Source organism: Manis pentadactyla, chromosome 9 (genome assembly GCF_030020395.1).
Source record: "Manis pentadactyla isolate mManPen7 chromosome 9, mManPen7.hap1, whole genome shotgun sequence".
In the NCBI taxonomy this organism is placed as follows: Eukaryota; Metazoa; Chordata; class Mammalia; order Pholidota; family Manidae; genus Manis; species Manis pentadactyla.
The window spans coordinates 41,885,440-41,905,408 of record NC_080027.1 but is presented as its reverse complement, the minus strand read 5'-3'; the positions used below and the strand labels follow the sequence as shown (position 1 = coordinate 41,905,408).

Sequence of the window (19,969 nt, the reverse complement as noted above, 5' to 3'; positions counted from 1 at the left end):
ACTGTCTTACAAGCCAAAAATTTTCTGAGTACTGGTAGCATCCCCAGAATAAATGTAACAATTACTTTGATAGGACAAACTTACAAAAATTGTAAACAAGGTATGTGCAATATATGTCATATGTGTTAAAAATAAACTATTACATTACTTTATGATCACATATTATATAATCATAAATTTTGGCTCTGGAAGAAATCTTCTAGATCATATAATCCAAACTATTCATTTTTACATATTTTTACATATAAAACTCCAGCCCACTGAGGTTAGGTAATTTGTCCCTGGTCACACAGTTGGTTAGCAAAAGTCAGGACTAGAAATCCAGTCCACCCTGACTCCTAATATAATCAACAAACATATCCTAATCCATATACCTTCCCTTTCCCTGTTCCTCACTGCTGTCTCTCAAAGGAAAAGGAAATAACTCTGGACACTAAAGCACACCAAGAATGGTTCTGAAACCCAGTAGTTGAGAAACAATGGTGTAAGACCAGGGCCTCTCTGCAGTCACCCCTGTGGGTATGAACCAGTGTTTAGTGTTTGGTTCACAAATTACTGGATAATCTACCTCAGAGGAGGGGTCAACAAAACCTCTGGTCTCCCCTCACAGCTAAAAGAATATGTTTATTAAACCTCTCTGCCTACCTCCTGCAGTAACTTACTTGCTTCAAATAACTGAAAGAAGACTATGAAGAAAATGGATCAGGGAAAGTAGTAGACCTCCCATGCAGGAAAAAGCTGACCCATGAAAAAGCAGGAAAAGGGCAGAAACCACATTAACTTACCTCTTGCTGGACACTTTCCTCAGGCTCAGAGAAAGTGCTCCCAGGCAGTCTGGTTTAGAATTAGCCTCTACCCAGGAAGAGGCAAAGAGACAGAGTGCTTATTCATTCCCCCATCCCACCCACTGTTGATCAGCTCAGTCTCATACCTTCCTTGGCAGCCCCAGCATTCTATAGATCAGACAGCAACTGGAAGGGGGAAGCCAGGCAGCCCAGGTCAATGGGGTGAGTGAGTGGCAGAGCAGGAAGAGTGGCTGGGGAAGAAATCCTGGCCTCCTGGGCCACCACTGCCAAACCACACCCCAGCCTTGGTCAGCACTGAGACGGCCCTGCCCTGTTAGAATTGCAGTGTCCAAACCAGGGAAGGGCCTTCCTCAGCGCTTCTCATTTTCAAGTGTGTCACTCGTACTCAAAAACCTCGCAGGCTTTTCTTCTCCCTAAAGCATCGTATCTAAATTCTTTGGCTTTATTTTCCAAGTCCTCTATTATATGGCCTCAAGTCATTTATTCAACCTTATTTCCCACTATTCCACAGAGTACAGTCTGAATTAATCAAGCCAGTCTTCCCACTTCTCTCTGCATAAGCCAAGGCCTTTCTCATTTCGATGCCTTCAGTTATCCAAAAGTTGTAAATTCAAACACATTCAGGAGTTAGGTAACAGAAATGAATGCTTTAGTGGATCATATGGTAGAATTACAGAGCACTATCCTCACCTAAATGCATTCAAATATTTTAATTGAAGTATTTGTGCAATATCTCACTGTGAGCATCACAATGACCTTTTAAAAAGTTGTTAATACCCTTCCTAGATTGCACATGAGGAAATTTCCCCAAGGTTAGGCAGCTAGCAAAAACCCTGGGCACAGTCTCTAGGCCCGTCTGAAGCCCAGGCAAGAGGTCTAAACTATTAGGCTTTCCAATAGTACAAACACAATGGAAGATAATGAGTTCTAAACTCTGATGAGGAAATTCACTTTTCATGATATACAATGATAACAGTAGGATGGGAAGCCCAAATAGCAGCCTAACCATACTCCAACTGCTTCAAATTCCATCCATCATCTTGTTATTCTAGGTCATATGAAGTATCCTCTTCTCTCAATTGCTACAGGGCTTACAAATTAGAAAACACAATCAAATGCTAAATTATATATGCTCATGCAAAACTGAATACTGATTCCATGTGCTTTCTAGCTTCACTAATCAAACTACTACATTAGACTATATAGTTTTACCAAAAATGTTTAACTTGAATCTAATCGAGAGGAAACTATCATATAAATCCAAATTAAGAGAGACATTCTGCAAAAAACTAACCTGAACTCTTCAAGAATGTCAGTGCTATGATAGACAAAAAGGCATTCAAGATTAAAAGAGATTAAAGAACTGCTCAAGATCAAAGCAGACTAGGGGCATGACAAAATCATGACAACTAAATATGCATGATTCTTCAATGGAGGCTGAATTTGGAAAAAAGTCTGTAAAAGACATCATTGGAAAATTTTGAGAAATCTGAGTATTGTATATTGCATGTATTGAATCAATGTTAAATTTTCTGAGTGCTAATTGTATTGTGGTTATATAGGAAGATACTTGTTTACAGGAAACATTTGCTGACATATTTAGGATAAAGTAACATAATGTTCACATTTGACAGTCAAAACATTCAGAAAATGAAAGACAGACAGCAAATGAGGCAAAGTGAGGAGGAAAATCCTGTATTATACACTTTTTATATACTCAGCTCTGTGAGAGATGTAATAGGTACTCATTATGTATTTGCTTACTGCCTAAGGAAACTGAGCTTTGGAGGTGAGGAACCAGAGTCCACGCTGAGGGGCATGAGGGGTACAATGGCAAACTCTTAGGAAACAAGAGGTTTCCTTCAAATCACTCACGTTCTCACACCACAGGTAAGATAGAAAAGTAGTCAATCAAAGCTACTATTATTACCTCACCTGCCCAACTGAGGCCATCTAGATGTCAGGCACTCCACAAATGCCTACTTACAGGGCAGAATGCAGTTTCTACCCACATATAGGACCAAGAGCTTGGATCATACTGCATCCACCTTGCCACAGGATACGAAAACTGGACAGCCTGCAAAACAAGTATCTCCGGCCAGTCAAAGGAAGGCATTTAATATGTTGAAATACATGCAGTCTTAACTCCTCACCAGATAAACCAGTCCTTAGCTGCATAATGCAGAAAGAAGTCTGCAAGGCTGAATCACTTTTTGACTGCAGGACATTTCCTGCACTGGCTTTGAAGAAACTGGCCCTGAAATAGGGCAGAAAGGGCAGCTGACCCAGCTGCCAACAGAGGCCTCAACCCAGGAGCACACTGTGCAATATGTCCTCTTTCCCTTCTACAGCCACCAGATCATTTTACTTCGGCCAAGTGGCCCCTTTCTAGAGCAACTGGCTGCCCAATGGCCAACCCTTAACCTTGACTCTGCCCTTCATTGACAACCAAGATACTCCCCTTTCCAGATAGCTCCTCTCCCAATTTAGCAGAAGGAATAGTCAAAACTATTCCCCCAAAAATCTCCATCAACTGGAGTAAAATCTATAGTAGTATAATATACAGCTTGTTTCTCAAACCTACCATAGCATTTTTACCAAAGACATACTGAAAACATAGAAGGCATGCTTGTCCAACTTTGGAATTATAAACTGCGAAGGATAGAAAAATACAATGTTTTTAGATTTGCTCTGGAAAAAAGATCTTAAAAGTTTGATGTTACCACAGATAACAAGATACAATTTAACAGGATTAAACATAAAGCCCTGACTTTAAAAGAAAAGAAATTAATAAAACTACAAGATGGTAGAAACCTGGTACAGCAGTTCATGTTTAAAAGGTTGCCTTTGTGGGGGAAAAAAAAGTCTGCCTATGGTGAAGGTGGAAGAGAGGCTGTTACACTGTCAGTGAACCATGAATCTGACAGAGCTTCCTAAAACATCAATGCAGGCTCAGGTTGCATTAGTAGAAGATGATTCTGTGCCTCACCTCTGAAAAGCAAAGTCAGAGTACATGCAAAGAAAGAATGACAACAACCATGGTGAAAGGTCTAAAAGTCATGTTGTGGCAAATATGAGGGAAGAACTACAGATGTTTAGCCAGGGAAAATGTAAAAACTTTTTAAAAATATATGCATGCTGTTATGCAGATGAGAAGAAAGATTTATGTGTCTACCTGAAAGAAGACAAAACCAGAACTACTGAGTTGAAGTTATAAGAAAATAGATTTTGATTTGACATAGGGAAGAACTTTCAGCATAATAAAGATGTTTAAGAATGTGGGTTATGGAACCCAAAATGCTTGGCTTAGAACAAGTCCACCATTTACAAAATGCATGGCTTTGGGTAGATAACTTATCCTTGCCTCAGTTTCCTTGCCTGTTAAAGGAAAAAATAATAGTAATAGTACTTATTTCAGAGCTTTGTGAAGAAGCTCATATAAAATGCTTAGAATAGTGCTTACTGGCTCACAGTAAGTATTGTTGAAAAAAAAGAACTTTAGCCATTGCTACGACTAACTGTTGATAGAATGGACCAGCCAACCTGAAACTCTTCCTATTAAACAGGTCTGGAAATGCTTAGAAAAATATAATAGATATCCTTTTAGGCTGTGCCCATGTGTTGTTTCTGTGCTCCACACCTACCCCGTTATCACCTGCTCCATGACACTAGGGTCTGGACTCCACCAACTCCATTTCACCTTTGCCAGGCTGGCTCCCTGTTAAACTACCTGTTCTGTCCATAGGAGGTACTAAATGGAAAACGGAAGGCAGGAGGAGGCTATAGGAACTTCCTCCTTCTATGGCTTGCTGCTTCTTGCCAGTAGCAGTGGGTTCCTCCCTACTTTTTTCTAAACTCCCAGAACCAAGCCTATTTGCCCCTCAGAGGCATCAGAACCAGCAGGGCAAAGCTCAACCAAATCTGACTCCTCCAAACTCCTCCTGTGAGCACCTGAGAAACCAGCAACACCAGGCAACACCCTCTCCTCAGAGAATCAGGGCACAGTTCCTCCTGATCCCTTCAGATTTCTACACTGATAACCCCTACCTTCCTCCCTTTGTTTTTCAGTCCTGGATGAGGTAGCTGCTTAATGTGGTTGTTTTATCAGTTACTTTAAGATTCCCTTTTTGCTTGTTCAGCCCTCCAACAAGGGTTGAATTGAATTCCCTTTACTGAGTTCACTCTATTAAAATAGCTATGTGTGGTTTCTATGTTCCTGACTGGATCCTAACTGATACACAGATAAACTGAGCTCACAAGAAAGTAAGGGAAATCCCAGGAACGAGAAACAAAGAAGCTGAAAACTGTATTACTGAGCTGACAGCATAGTTGAATGAGATCACTGTTGAAAGCCTAAGACCCTCAGTAAAAAGACTAGGGAAAAAAATGTGTCCAGAGGGAAATAAGGAAGCTTGCTTTGCTCACCCAGTGAAGTGAAGGGAAAAGAATCTAGGAATTCAAAACCATAGGTGTGTACAGAGCTGGATCTGGAGTCAAAATTTATACCAAATTTGTGGCCTGGAAATCGACAAGTAGAGAAAAATTTCATACATCTTTGGTCCTAGATTGAGAATAGCTGTGAGTGTCCCAAAGAAGCAAATACAATGTTGCTTACAGGAGATAGAGAACTGGCCAGTAAATGGTGAAAAGATGTACATCAACAACATCAGTCATCACAAAAACATAAATTAAAACCACAATGAGATACTACTATACCTCTGTGAGAATGGCTAAAATTAAAAAGATGGCAATACCAAGTGTGGTTAAGAATATGAAGCAACTACAGCTCTTATATACTCTATGGGAACATAAAATGGTACAATCACTTTGGAATACTAGCAATTTCTTAAAAAGTAAAGCAAAAACCTGCCATATGGCCCAGCCATTCCACTCTGGAAAGAAAGGAAAATACATGTCCATGCAAAGATTTGTACACAAATGCTCACAGCAATTTAATTCACAATAGCCAAAAACTGGGAACAACCCAACTGTCCATCAACAGTGAATGATAAACAGAATTGTACGATATAGTCACACAACAGAAGACTACTTAGCAATAAGAAGCAACAAATTACTAATATATGCAACTAAATGGATAAGTCTCAAATGCACTATGCTATCTTAAAGAAACCAGACCCAAGAAAAAACACTGTATAACTTGTATAAAATTCTAGAAAATGCTAAGTAATCTATAGGGGTCCCTGGGGCCAACGTGAAGGGAAACATGGACAACAAAGAGGCATGAGGAAACTTTTGGGGGTGATAGAAGTGCTCTGTTTATTTTGATTAGGGCAGTTTTCACAGGTGTATACATCTCATTTTACTTTGAAATGTCAAAACTCATTTTACTTTAAATAAAGTTCATTGTACATAAATTATACCTCAGCAAAGTTGATTTATTAAAAAAACCTGCTCTTGAGAGAACTGACCTCAGCCCAAGCTACATAAGATTACCATAGGTGATGCTCCCTTGAATATGAGTTCACAATCCAAAATTACAAAATACTTGAGAAAACAATTCATCTAAGTGTCAGATAAAACAAATGTCAGGATTATAACCTTAAAAACTTCAGATAATTGAATGATATGATAGAAACTACAACTTTATTTAAAATTACTAAAGACATAAGATGAATTGAAAACATAAGACAAAAATGATACCATGAAAAACCAAGAGGCAGAAATGAACCAAACAGTACTTCTAAAAATGAAAAAGTCAGCTAATAAAAATAAGAACTCAAAAAGTAAATTAGTTCCAGCTGAAGAGTACAATAGTATACTAGGAGATGGATTTAAGGAAATTACCCAGAGGTAACATAGATAGATAGAGCTAGAAATTATGAAAGAATTAAAAGGTGTCAAAGGCAAAATGAGAACGTTTAACATAAATATGGCATCTGGGAGAGGCACTATTTAAAGAGGTAATGACTGGGAGTTTTTACAAAATTGATGAAAGATAAAAGAAATTTCAGATTGAGGAATCATGATAAACTCTCAATAGGATAAAATTAAGTCCACACCCTATAGTGAAACTGCAGAACACAAATGACATAAAGGAGAACTTAGGAAAAGACAGGTTACCTACAATGAAGTAACAGTGAAATTGTGAGCACAGCTCTCCAGAGTAATAATAAAAAAACATAAATTCAGTGAAATAACACTTTCAAAGTGCTGAGAGAAAACAATTGGAAGCAAAACTATCAAGACTGAAGAGGAAATATAAGTGATTTCCAACAAAGGGTGTTTACCACTAACTGACCCTCACTGAAGAGAACATCTGAAGAATGTGTTTGTCTATTTGACATAAAAGGAAGGAATAAAATGAAGGAAAGAATGATAAAAAACAAACAGTAAACAGATACAGGTAAAATAAAATAATCACTGACAGCACAAAAAAAACAATTATTAAACTGTTCAACATTTGAGATGGACTGCTTTATGAGTGGTCTCATTCATGGAAGTGCTCATTTGAGTTTGGACAACACCTTTCAATATGTTTAGTGTACACTGGGTAAGAGCCTAAAATAAATGACCCCAACATATCTACTGAAATAGTTTTATCAATTAGACACAGCTATCAAAACATCTCCCGATCAGCTCTGTTTAGCCATCTGTGGCAGATCTATCCCCCTTCCTGACAGTTCTGGAAGTCAAGTCCTAGTTCAAGCATTCTTCCCACTCCCATAATCCATAAATAAAAAAGAACATTCTAAATAGAAATGTGTTTCTTAAGGTTGTGGAGAGTACAGCTTTTGGCTTTAGATTAAGATTCAGGCATTACAATTAGTCATCATTTGCTTGAAGTTGGACCAAGAAAAGAGTACTTTGGAAGCTTTTACAGAGCAGTATGTGCTTCTGCCTCTAAAGGAGAAAAATACCACACAGGAACAGAAAGGGTGGGATGGGGAATATATCCCTGCTGACTGAAAGCTACCACATTTGATACGAACGTTCCCTACAGATTCTCATATATTTACAGCAGTAAAGTAAAGGCAGAGAGCCGCGATTTCCCTGCAATCAAAGGTTTCTGCCCACCATAAAGTAACATACGTGACAATCCAGAACTTTGGAAAATACAGGGCCATGCGACAGGCACCAAAGAGAAGGAAACATGGCTTAAAGCAAGTAAGTACTACCATATTTTCGGAAAGTAGTACCATTCCGGGCAATCCTACCACAAACGTTCAAAAGCCACTAAATTAAGATGGGAAAGCCAGGTTCCTATCGCGTTTCAGTCCAGAAAAGCGTATTTATTTAAAGGCATACATTAATGGCCATGACATGTCTTACATACCCTGCGTAGGCATCAGGATACAGGGACAAAAAACACTGTCTCTGTCTGGAAGGGCAAACATGCAGACGCTCTTAGAATACCACATGAGAGACGCTACCTCAGGGGTATGCGAGAGGGCACCCAGAGGAGGAGCCATCAACCCAGCTGGGCTCTTCCCCACCCACAACCTTCACACGGTCATTCAGAGTCATAAATTTGTACTCTCCAAGATGCTTCCAGGAGACACCTTACCTGATTTGATCCTCACAGAACCCCAAGAAGTAGGTAAGGCCGGTAAATTCGCTGTTTACTTATATGAAAAGCGAGACTCAAAATAAAATGAAAACAACCCCCTTGAAAACAACCCGCATTCTCCCACAGCTCCTTCCGCCACCCCCTCATTTAAGCCCAACCCTCAAACACCCCAGTATAGCCAACCATGAGCTAGCTGTGTAACCCTGACCAAGTTAAACATTATAAACCTCCGATTCCCCATCTGTAAAAAAGTATAATAGGAATATTAAAAAGATGAGCTATATAAAGAGCGTGGCAGTGTCCGAAACGTAGTTGGTGCACAGAAAATGTTTACGACTACTACTATTACTACTGCTACTATTGTTGACAGTAACAGGCAGACTCCCTACTACAGGACTCTCGGTTACAAGCCTTTCACGACCTGCACCATCCCCACCCTAGTCGTCTGTAGGCATCATTCTACAGACACGCCCCCACTAGACCCTCCCCCTCGGACATGCCCCTCTCCTCACAAACCGTACCCCCGAAAGATTCTCCCGTCAGACGGCTATGGAAAGAGGCCTTCCGGCGCACCCGCCTCTGCAGCACCCCCTTCAGGCCTACGCATCTCTGCCGGCGCCCAGGCCGAACACTAGCCGCGGGCCCGTGCCGGTTACCTGGGCGCGTGCTCTCGCTCCCCCTCACTCTTCCTCCCGATCTCGTTCGTCGCGGGCTCGCACCAGGGATGTCAGCGCACAATTAGTTTAAACTGTGGCCCCGCCCCCTCGCGCCACCCTCCGATTGGCCCTGTCGACTAGTGTCCACGCAAGGGCACGTTTGATGACCCGGGAAAAGGAAGTGTGTGGGCTACAAGGAAGGGAGAAGGGGTGTCGCTACATCCGGACCGGGCCTCGACTGGAGGGCAAAGAGAGCCACAAATCCCAGCATCCCGCGGTCTTGGAGCTCCGCCCCCGGCGAGCTACCTTACCCGGTAGGCATCGCGGCAGCGCTCCTGGCATCCGGCCGGGAAGTGGTAGAGGAGGTAGTTACCATAGAGTTGCGCTGAGCAACCGAGGTAGTTGGACGCGGAGGCTGGAGGGTAAGCAGCGGCGGGTGAGTCGGGAGGGAAAACAGGAAACCCGCTCTGGGGTACAGGAGTTCTATGACTAAGAACTTACTCTCTCGGGGACCTGAGACCCTCCCATCCCTTATCCCCTTTCACGGGGAACAAGACATAACACCCACATGGGATAGACGGGCGCGGGGAGGAGAGGAAGGGCGCTGAGATAGCAATACAGATTTGGGGGTACTTAAGAACCTCCCCCGTCACAAACATGAGGCCCCCTAATACGAATGCGTCACATCCCTGACACACCCTGGGAGATCTGAAACGCCCTCAGACATGGGGTTGGTTTTCCTCTGATGAATTAAAACCCTCTTCACGACGGGTAATATTAGAGCAAATCACAGGCCCTACACACTGCAGATGTTGCTGCTTACTAGAGAGAAGGCCGAAATAGGCTTATCAACAAATCAAACTCCAGTTGTTAGTAATTTTCAAAAACTGAAGACACATTTCCATCACTTGGGATTGGCTAAAGTTAAATTAAGTATAAGTAAGTTAAAGTAGGATACACACAAACTCTTTAGACTACTCTGCAGCCAGTCAAAAAGGTAAGAGTCTACATTCTGAAAAGTAAATAAAGGAATAGTATGTGTTTATTTAAAAATAGACATGATTTTGTTATATAGATCTTCCAGGAGTTTATATTCCCAAACTTAATCATGATTGTTCTTGGAAAGTGAGTTGGACATTCAGACTTTTTGTTTCTACTTGACGTATTTCTCTGTTGTTTGACTTTATTCCATTATCATGTTAACTTTTAAAAATTAAAAAAAAAAACAGTAAAAGGTATTAACAATTCGAAAAAGAAAAATTCCAAAGCAAGGCAGGTATGCCTCTAACCCTGACATTCACCAGGTTAGTCCTGGACAGGAAGGCACTAGGCTCTGACTAGCTCCTGATGGTGAGGCAGAATAGCAGCTGAGAAAGGCGGACTCCAAAACAGTCACTGGAGTAAGCAAGACAGCCTCCAGGCTTTGTCAGTTCTCCTAGCAATCAGGCTGCGTGACACCTTGAAGACACCATTCATCTATTCCTTCATTTCTTTCACTTGTCCATTTAATCCATTTGTCCAAGCCTTTAGTGAATAGCCATTCTTTGCCAAGCTGAGTGCAGGCAAATGATGAGAGTAAGAAGTTTGATTTCTGTCCCTGTCCTCAAGAATACAAAAAAAAAAAATACAAAGTAAATTATAAAGAAATGAGTACAGAGAGTACAACTGCTTCAATTTATTGAGCCCCTTCTGCAGGATACACAACTCTCAAGATAGAATCTGTTTCCATTTTACAGATGAGGAAACAGGCTGTGATGAAATTTTGCTCAGTATGTATCAGCTATTGCTGTGTTAATCAACCATCCAGAAACACAGTGGCTTAAAACAATAAGCATTTATTATTGCTTCCAAGTCTCTGAGTCAGCCATGTATCATACAGTTTTGGCTGGGCTCATTTCATATGTCTGCAGTGGGTTGGATGACTCTTAACGTTGACTTGGCTATAGACTAGTCTGGTCTCATCTGGGACCACCGGCTGTCTTTCATATCACTTACCCCCAGGTTTCACATATCCCCCCAGCAGACTAGCCATGTTCTCCTGGCACGGCAAAGAGGAGGAAGGCAAGCCTTGTCTTTAAGCTTCTGTTTGCTTCGTATTTACCAACATCCCACTGACCAAAGCAAGTCACGTGGCTGAACCCAGCATCACAGTGGGTGGAACTAATAAAGTTACAGGGGAAAAGGAATAGATGCAGGGGAGACAATGAATAAAGATTATCAAGGGAATCAATCTAATACAGGACACATTGATGTATTTTATCGGGAAAGACTTCATCAAGGAGGGTACACCAGAGCTGAGTATTGAAGTATGAAAGTATTCACTAAGCAACTGTTTCTTAGAACTGGATGCAGGCCCATTTGCTACAATCAATGGAAACCCAGGTCTTTCTGTGCTTATGACAGACAGGGTTCTATTATTTGTGTCTTGGCTTCATTCCTTCTAGTGAGACAGAACAGCAAGTACTCAATGTATGTTTGCAGAATTAAATTGTTTATCTTGCTGTGAATGAGGTGTGGACTGAAACGGCTGAACCTAGAAGCCAGTTGTTTGAAAGAGCAGCTTAGCATCAAGACTCCCAAAACAAATCCTTGTATTTGGCAGTTTCTCATTCATTCCTCCTACAAACGTTTCCTGAGTGTATTATAAGCCATGTTCTCTGTTAGATGATAAGACACAATACTAGCTCACAGACTGGACTGTTCTTTAACCCTGTCCAAGTGGCAAGTTCACTCAACTGCTTGGGGCTCCATTTTTTATATTAACTTATCCAGAAAAATGCATCAGAAGCCAGTGCTACACAAAATCAGAAGTTCTTAGGAACTGCACTGAGACTAATGGTAAAATTCTGCACTTAAATATTTCAAGCTAAAATCTACACCCAGTAGTGCAGAACTCTGTGGTCCAAACCCAGGACTTACTTTGAAAAAAAAATCCAGTCTTGCAAAGGAATCAAACCTGTCAAAAGTACTCAAGTGGAATGGCCTGTTTAGGTGAGAACAGGTTCCTCTATTTCACCAAAGCATAGTGTGTGTTTTGCTGTCTACAGATTTGATATGTATTCAGGTTTCCCTAATCAACAACTCATGCTCACCAGGCCAGTCCCACACCTAGAATTCAGCTGTTAAGTGACTCAAGCTAGCACTTCCCCAAAGCTCAGTTGAGACAGCTGTTTTTTGAAAGGAAGACACTTTCCATTCCTCTAAGCATGTTAAACTCTATCTCTACACATGTTAAGTTATAGAAGGAATTCGTTGATGTTAAGTTATAGAAGGAATTTATTGAACAGTATTAAGCTTAAGGTGAATGACAAGCTATCAGGTCCATGGTTGTTAAAGAGAAATTCTATTTTGGAACATTTACACATTTCATTGTCTCTGCCTAGAAACTATTTACTTCTTTGAATCAAATGATGAGAACTGTATATCCTAAGGTTCCCCTTTTTGGTTTGGCTGCCAGGAATTTCAGAGCAAAATGTAGGCTTAGTTTCCTAATGTCCTGGTACATCTCTCTCTCCCCATCTTTAATCTGGCTTCTAATCTTTCTCTTCCATGTTTCCATTTTCTGCATCTGCACTATTCAGTATGGTAGCCTCTAGTCACACATAGCTACTGAGTACTTGACAGGTAACTTGTCCAAACTGGATTGCTATAAGTGTAAAATATCGCAATTTTTAGTATCGATTATATGTTGAATATTTTGACTATATTGGACTAAATAAAATACATCATTTTTAAGCTTAACTTCACCTGTTTGACTTTTCTTTTTATGGCTACTAGAAAATTTTTTAATTACTTATGTGAAGAATATTATATATGTGGCTTGCATTTGTGACGTTCATTGTATTTCTGTTGGACAGTTCTGTTCTACAAATTGTCCTGTTTTATGAGTATGTTACTATTGTAAACTACCTCAATCCTTTTGGAAAGCATGTGAAGTAGGAAATGCGATGTGACAACAGAGGATGGAATGAGGAAGGGGAGGTTGACTGGAACATACTTGTCCTTGTTAATTTGTCTTTTGTTCTTATGTGTCACATACCAAAAAAAAACCTTGATAAAGTGTTTTCAGCCCTCAGTTTCTGCGGTAAGTAGTGTTCCTGTGGCTCTCTCCAGACTCTTGAAAATTTCTCAACTTTACTTGAGCTAACAAACTGGAAAGGATCTGGTAAGACAATTCACACCGTATTGTAAATGACTAATAATGTGTTCACCACTCTCAGGGGCTATTTCCATTTTAACAGGGAACAATCCCTAAACCCAAAGGAATGAATCCCTAATGGTAGAATTTCAGGCATCAGTGACAGGTGAGTGAGGTAGACTCTGACTTTATATATATGTGTGTTTATATATGAATGACTACATTCAGGATGTGGCTGAAAGTAGAGTCTTTGGATGGAAAGAAAACAGAGCCGACAGACAAGCTGAGCAGAAAAGGTAGCAAATCCCCAGGTGGGTCAGACTGCAAAGGGCTATCAGAAACCAGATCCAGTGCAGGTCCTCAGGGGTTTGTTGAGCAACAGAATAGCCCAATTGATGTCACCAGAGGGTAGGTACCAAGACAGGCACCATGGTAACTACCGTGGAGTACCACAAAGGGCCTTAGAGTAGGATTCAGGAGATGAAGATTGCAGTCCACAAATGACTCATCAGTTTAACTTTAGCCAAGTGTTCACCTAGGAGTCTCAGTTTCTTTGTAGAAACAGTTAAAACTATTAATGAGTTCTAAGGGATGTGAAGGTGCTCTGAGAAGTAGGACTTGCCCTATAAATGCAAGGAATCCTGATTAGTTACTTAAAATAGAAATGCAGCCAGACAAGCCTGGAATAGTAAAGCATAAAAAGCAGGGGTGTAGGGCTATGGGGAAACGCAAGGGCCTGTGCCCCTTGTACCTGGAACACCAGTCCTTCTCTATCCCCCCAGGCTGAACCTGGACTCCCAGGGCCCTGCTTACACCTGACAAATGATGGCCTGAGCTATGAGCAAACGGGACTATATGAACACTTCAGTGCAAGAGCCCCCTCTTGACTACTCCTTCCGAAGCATCCACATGATCCAAGGTCAGCCCACAGAGCACAGCATTCCACTCACCACAGCAGCAGGCTGGGTGTGGTCCCTAGGGAGAAACCAGTCTTCTACTTAAAAGCCTAAAGAGATTCTTCCCATATGCTTGCTGACTGCGTTGTTCTCTGGGAAGACGTTGGAGATGTGAGAGTTTAGCCTTTTAAAAAATGAGAAAATCTGGGGGCTTCTCATGTTCAAAAGAAGCCAGGCTAGTCAGAAAAGTCTAGCAGAAAAGCAGAAAAGTCAGCTGGAAAAAAAATGGAAAGCCATTCTATCAGCCAATAGTTTTTATTCTTCTGTTTTCACCTGGAGAGAGGAAGAAACCAATGAGTGGAAGATAGGCAGCTGCAGAATCCCAGCAAGAGGCAGAACCCTGTCTTCTGAGCATATAAGACTGTTCTCATCTTAAAACAGGCAGGTCTGGTTAACAAACTGGCATGTTCCAGTTTAAATATTTTTGGCAAATTTCGTACATTAATAACAGTCATATCCAAACTTACTCTGGCATCACCCACACTTTGACTGGTTCCAGCACTGCCATACTCATATGACCATTATTAATGTCTTTGCACATGGGCAGCAAGGACTCGAGGGGACAGAGAGAGGCACTTAGCAACATTATTTGCTTAAGGGAGTATGCTTCCCATATTCTTCCAGAACTTCCCAGAAGTTCTGCTGTCCCTGACTTTTGTTATCTGGTCTCTCCTAAGTGACTCAGTACCTCTGTCCTCACAGAACACATATAGGCATCCACACATCTTAGACCCATTATCTGGCTTTGATTTTCTCTTCTAAGCAACTGGCCACCTTTAAGCTCAGGCAAATAGTTATCCAGGAGGAACTAGCCTTGGCTTGGGTTTAGCATACTACTTGGGTTGGCATCAGCCACAGAGGTAACTCATGTCCTGTCATGAGCACATGCCCACTTACCATGAACTTCATTGTGCACGGCATCACTTATGATGTAGATCATGTTTCACTAGCATTTTAATTGCAGTAATGGCTATGTACAAGATAGCTGAGGTAACAGAAGAGGGATGGAAGTATGGCTCCTACCTACCCTGGGAATTCCCAGCTCTGAGCAAGGAGATGCAGCTTTGCCCTCTATGGAGTCCTCAAAATGAAGGGAGAGACAAGCTACTACGACCAAGGATAACTCCACAGCATGAGAACATAATCTACAGATGCCCTGTCCTTCCTTCAGTGGTTAAATACTGAGCACCTACTTACTAAGCACTCATATGCACATAAATGTGTATATATGTATGTGTGTGCACACATTTGCCAAGCATTGTGCTCCTTGCTGTGTCATGGGAGAGGAGAGGGAGAGGCACATCCAAGCCCCAAAAGGACGGTCCCTTCAGATTCCCCAGAGACAATGGAAGGAGTATGGTGTTACTTGGTACATTATTTGCTGAATCAATAGATGGATTATAGAATTGGAAATGGCAGTGACTATAGAAGGCATCCAATCTGTACTACCTCCAGCCCACAGTCCTCTAACTTCTGCTTACCAACCTACAGTGTTAAGGGAATCCCCTACACACTTACCAACCCCTTCTATTGTGGGTAAGGAATGGTGCAAAGAATGCCTACCCTCTGGGGACACATGTAAGTTTCATGGCAATGGATTCAGAGACAGGAATACAGGATCACATTTCTCCACGTTCTCCTGGGGCTAAACACCTCCCAGTTCTCTGAGCATTGATATGTGGTCGTTTCCAGACCTGCCTTGACCTACTCAGAACATGGCAGCTTCAACAGATGCTCACAAAATGCAGTGCCTGGTGGAGTCTTGAGAACAGAAACTTAAAGCAATGGGACACCATTCCACCCTTAATAGCAGCCCCAAGTGGCCTCAAGCTATTGGCAACCCAATCCCACCAGTGGCCCCCTCTTGAGATGCAGCCTGTGGTTGGTAGCACTCTCCAAGCTACTGCCTCATCAAATTAGATGCTAGTCTGTATGGGGTTTTATTTTGACCATAACTTTTATTCATGAGCTGGGGTACTCTGCTTCTGTAACCTTCTGTCACCTCCCCCCAAACTCAAACCCCAACTGTGTGTCCTGCTCACTCCAGGACTAAGGCAGAGAGCCATCTGGTGGATGCTGCCCAACCTGCAGCTGAGGAGGAGAGGAAGTTAACAAAGGGTGGGCGTGGAGAAGAGGAAGTGTCTCCAGTAGGAGCTGAGGGGGCACAGGACAGGCTGGCCAGATTCAGCAAATACTAAATACTTCCTTCCCTGGAGGCAGCTTTAGACAGTAACCAAAGGCTTAGGGGCAGTAAGAAAAATGTAGTCTCTTGAGCCAGAGCTGGAGCCTGGTTCTGGCTCTGCCACTGCCTGTGAGTTTGGGCAGGGCCCATCCTCTCTCTGGACCTCGCTTGTCCAAACAAGTAAGTTGGTAGGGGGAGGGGCCTACAAATGGGTTCTAACTCACTGTATTCCTTATTTTCTCTCCTCCTAAGCCAAACTTCCAGAGGGTGGTGTTTACACTATCTGCTTTTATTTCCTTAACCTTTCATTTACTCTTGAACTCACTTCCATCTAGCTTCTGACCCCAGGCCCTTGCTATTTCATTGAAAGCAGCCCTCACCAAAGTCACTAGGGACTTGTGAATTGCCAAAATTACCTCTCAGTCCTTCTGTCCTGAAACTCACTCCTATAAACTGTGGACTCCGTGAACATCTTTTAAATTACCCTCTCCACGTTCTCGTTCTTCCTTTCATTAACTTATCTAATGGACTCCCTTCTCCCTTGTCCTTCCTCTCCTCGTGGAATCTCGTTTTTCTCTAAGTTGTTCCCTCCCTATGCTAATAGTTCTCAAATCTGTCTCCTGAGCTTCAGACTTTCCTTCATATCCAACTGCCTGCTTGACTCCTCCACCTTTTTGTGCTATAGGAATCTCAGAAATAAGACAAAGCCTGAACTCACCTTCCCAACCCTATTTCTCCTTTTCTAATTCCTTACCAGTCACCCAAACAAGAAACTGGGCAGCACCCTTGAATATTATCCTACCCTTACATCCAGTCAATCCTTGAGTCATGCTGATTGAATGTCCCTGCCATCTCTTGCTTGGATAAACTGAAGAGCCACATTCATCTTCCGGGCCTGCCCACCCCCTAAAATCCACACTTACTAAAGCTTCAGAGTAATCTTTCCAAAATGAAAGCTTTGAATCATCTCCTTTGTTTTAAACCCTCCAGTGGCTTCCCATAACCTGCAGGAGAAAAGTCCAAAATAGCCTGGTACTCAAGGATCCTTGTCTTTCTCCTTGCCCACCTTTTGCAGTACATACAGATGTACCCAAACCTCTATGCCTCTGTTTTCCACATTCCTCTGCCTGGTTGTCTCCTATTCCATTGAGAGCCAGTTCAGGCCTCACCTTCCGTGGGAAACCCCTGAACTCCCAGGTTGGGTTAGGAGCCCCTCTTCTGTGCTCCCACCAATATTATGTAGAACCTATCACACTATATTGCCAATTTCCCTTTTGCCCATTTGAGCTCCTCCAGGGTGCAAACAATGTTTCATCCCCACCCTGGCACTCATACAGAGCTAGGCACAGACTCTCATTTTGTTTGCCACTATATATCCAGTAGTTGGCACATACATAGTTGCTCAACATTAATGGAGAGGGGACATCAGAGGGTATTGCACTGTCACGAATTCTGTGGCCTCTATCAGTGGATATTCTGGACTTCGTGCTTGCTATCACCATCTTGGTTCAAGCCCAACACTCTGGTTCTTAATTTCTTTACCTATAAAGTGGGAGTGGTTTTCCCTCTTCTGCCTCCTACAGAGGGGGTGTACAGAAGACCCAAAGATATAATATACACAAGGACCATGTGACACCCAAACCAAGAGTTTGGAGTGGGAAGTCTTTAGCACTTAGTCCAAGCTTACTCTGCATGCTGGGGCCTGTGGGATGGAGTCCTAAACTGACATTGATAGTCATAGACTCAAGAATGGGAATATGGACCTGCCAGGCCCTCCAGCTATAGCCTATGCTGCAAACACTCCCAGCTCTATCCCTTCCTACCCCCCAAAGGAAGAAAAGCAAAGATGATAACCCAAGTCTTTGTCTCCACAGAGCTGGTAAGTGAGGAGCCAAGGACAGGGCTGCAACCACTAAGGCACTCAAAATCGGGGAAGTCACTGACTCAGTCTCTGTGGCTGAACAACAATGTCCTCAATGACCTGAGAGACTTCAACCAGGTGGTTTCGCAGCTGTTGGAGCACCCAGAGAACCTGGCCTGGATTGACCTCTCCTTCAATGACCTGACTTCCATTGACCCTGTGAGTTCCCAGCTCTGAGAGGCCTGTCATGGTGCACGTGAAGCCATCGTGTCCAGGCCCCGCTTCTCTACTACCCACATATTATCAAGGAAGTAGTGAGGCACCATGGTGCATTGCAAAACAGTGCTCTGAGCTTGCAGAGATGGGAGGTTCAAATCCTAGATTTACTTCTTAGTGTGACTTTGCGCAAGCAACCTGACCTTTCAATACCTCATCCTCCTTGTCTAAGAAATGGGGACTATATGCCAACATCATAAAGGTTTTGAGGTTAAATGAGAATATGAAAACCAACCGGCACATAGTACTGAAGTAAAATTGTAGCTTTCATTATCAGTTGTCCACTGTACCTTGTGCCAAGTTTGTCTGTGGAAGAGGTAGACAGTAACAGTACAGCACTTGCTTTCTGTGAACTCAGACTCAAGTTCTAAGAAATAAACAAAATTGGCCCTTTCTCATCCAGGATCCCTGTTGGAGGGGAAAGGAGTTAGAGCATGCCTTGGAAACTATTCTTCAGGTGCAGTGACCTCAACTACTATTTTAAAAGCTTCTCTTTTGTACTTAGCATGATGCTCTGTATTCGTGTACCCTCCTGGGATAGAACCTTATATCATCAAAGCTGGAAAGGTGTTCAGTGAAGGGGCAGCTAAGGCTTAGGGAGACAGGAGAGCCCAGTCACCTGGCAAATCAGTAGCAGTGCTAGGACCCAGACCCATTGCCCCTGCCCCTCAGACCACAGCTGTGTCAGTGTGATACCCCTGCACCCCTTCAAAGGCAAATGAAAGTATGGTGGGGTGGGAATAAAATGGAGGGCAAGCTGCTCCCCAAACTTCCTTCTCTGCTTGTAAGTCAGTGCTGAGCACAGATCCAGGGTCCTGTCCAGCCTGGCTTTCGGTCTTCTTCCCCAGCAGGTCCTGACAACTTTCTTCAACCTGAGTGTCCTCTATCTCCATGGCAACAGCATCCAGCGCCTGGGAGAGGTGAATAAGCTGGCTGTCCTCCCTCAGCTCCGGAGCCTGACACTCCATGGGAACCCCATAGAGGAAGAGAAGGGGTATAGGTAAGTACCCTGCCTCTGGAGCTAGGCTCCCCTGAGGGAAAGGAGAAAGGACAAGAAATCCAATCCCATCCTTCTTCCTTGCTGGGATCAAGGAAGGGAATAGAAACCTTTAGGCTTCTCTTGCTGTCAATCAGGAGAAATTCACTTTCCCCCCAAACTATACTCAGGTCCCTCCATTCCCCGCAGTCAAGGGGCAGAGCAGCAACTGATGGAGGGTGAAGGGACTTCTGGACAGAGGCTAGCCCACAGCCTGAGTCTTCCCCATAGGCAGTATGTGCTGTGCACCCTGCCCCATATCACCACCTTCGACTTTAGTGGGGTCACCAAGGCAGACCGTATCACAGCTGAAGTGTGGAAACGAATGAACATCAAGCCCAAGAAGGTCCGGATCAAGCAGGACACACTCTAAGGTTCCCAGGACCCCAGCAGCACTAAAAGCCTAAGGATGGTCAGTTTGGTTTGACAATAAATGATTTGAACTGTTGTACAGATCTGAAGTCACTTGTACCAAGCAAAAATGCCCTCCGACTCAGGCAATTGCCAGTAGCTCTGGTCCTACTTCACTG

General features: G+C 42.8%; 2 protein-coding genes across 11 annotated transcripts in view; one reads left to right on the top strand and one right to left on the bottom strand.

Annotated features, from left to right (window-relative positions):
• The window catches only part of NUMA1 (nuclear mitotic apparatus protein 1), a 64,579-nt gene extending 55,458 nt beyond the window's left edge, over positions 1-9,121 (bottom strand). Inside the window, exon 1 of one of the 2 annotated variants that reach the window (XM_036904232.2) lies at positions 8,991-9,121. The gene's annotated coding sequence lies outside the window, so the exon portion shown is untranslated. Of the gene's footprint in view, positions 1-8,855; positions 8,880-8,990 lie in introns of those variants that run through there. The other variant, XM_036904234.2, reaches the window with a different exon arrangement.
• A 164-nt stretch (positions 9,122-9,285) lies between these two features.
• LRRC51 (leucine rich repeat containing 51) lies at positions 9,286-19,887 on the top strand. Of its 9 annotated transcripts, none has more exons than XM_057507246.1 (6): positions 9,354-9,412; positions 13,232-13,294; positions 13,911-14,047; positions 18,141-18,346; positions 19,252-19,403; positions 19,590-19,887. In XM_057507246.1, exons 3-6 carry the CDS (start codon positions 13,966-13,968, stop codon positions 19,810-19,812), a joined length of 663 nt encoding a protein of 220 aa, XP_057363229.1. In that variant the 5' UTR covers positions 9,354-9,412; positions 13,232-13,294; positions 13,911-13,965; the 3' UTR covers positions 19,813-19,887. The 9 variants fall into 9 exon arrangements, with proteins under 9 accessions (XP_057363232.1, XP_057363230.1, XP_057363228.1 ...); XM_057507248.1 differs by having other exon boundaries at positions 9,411-9,426; XM_057507249.1 differs by lacking the exons at positions 9,354-9,412; positions 13,232-13,294 and adding an exon at positions 9,286-9,304.
• The last annotated feature ends 82 nt before the right edge of the window (positions 19,888-19,969 follow it).

Bases quoted from the DNA above. Each gene is read 5' to 3' on its own strand.
- LRRC51 (XM_057507249.1), top strand. From the start codon at position 13,966: ATGAGCAAACGGGACTATATGAACACTTCAGTGCAAGAGCCCCCTCTT. The intron at 14,048-18,140 runs GTCAGCCCACAG...TTGTCTCCACAG, and splicing joins AAGCATCCACATGATCCAAG to AGCTGGTAAGTGAGGAGCCA. The intron at 19,404-19,589 runs GTAAGTACCCTG...CATTCCCCGCAG, and splicing joins GAGGAAGAGAAGGGGTATAG to TCAAGGGGCAGAGCAGCAAC.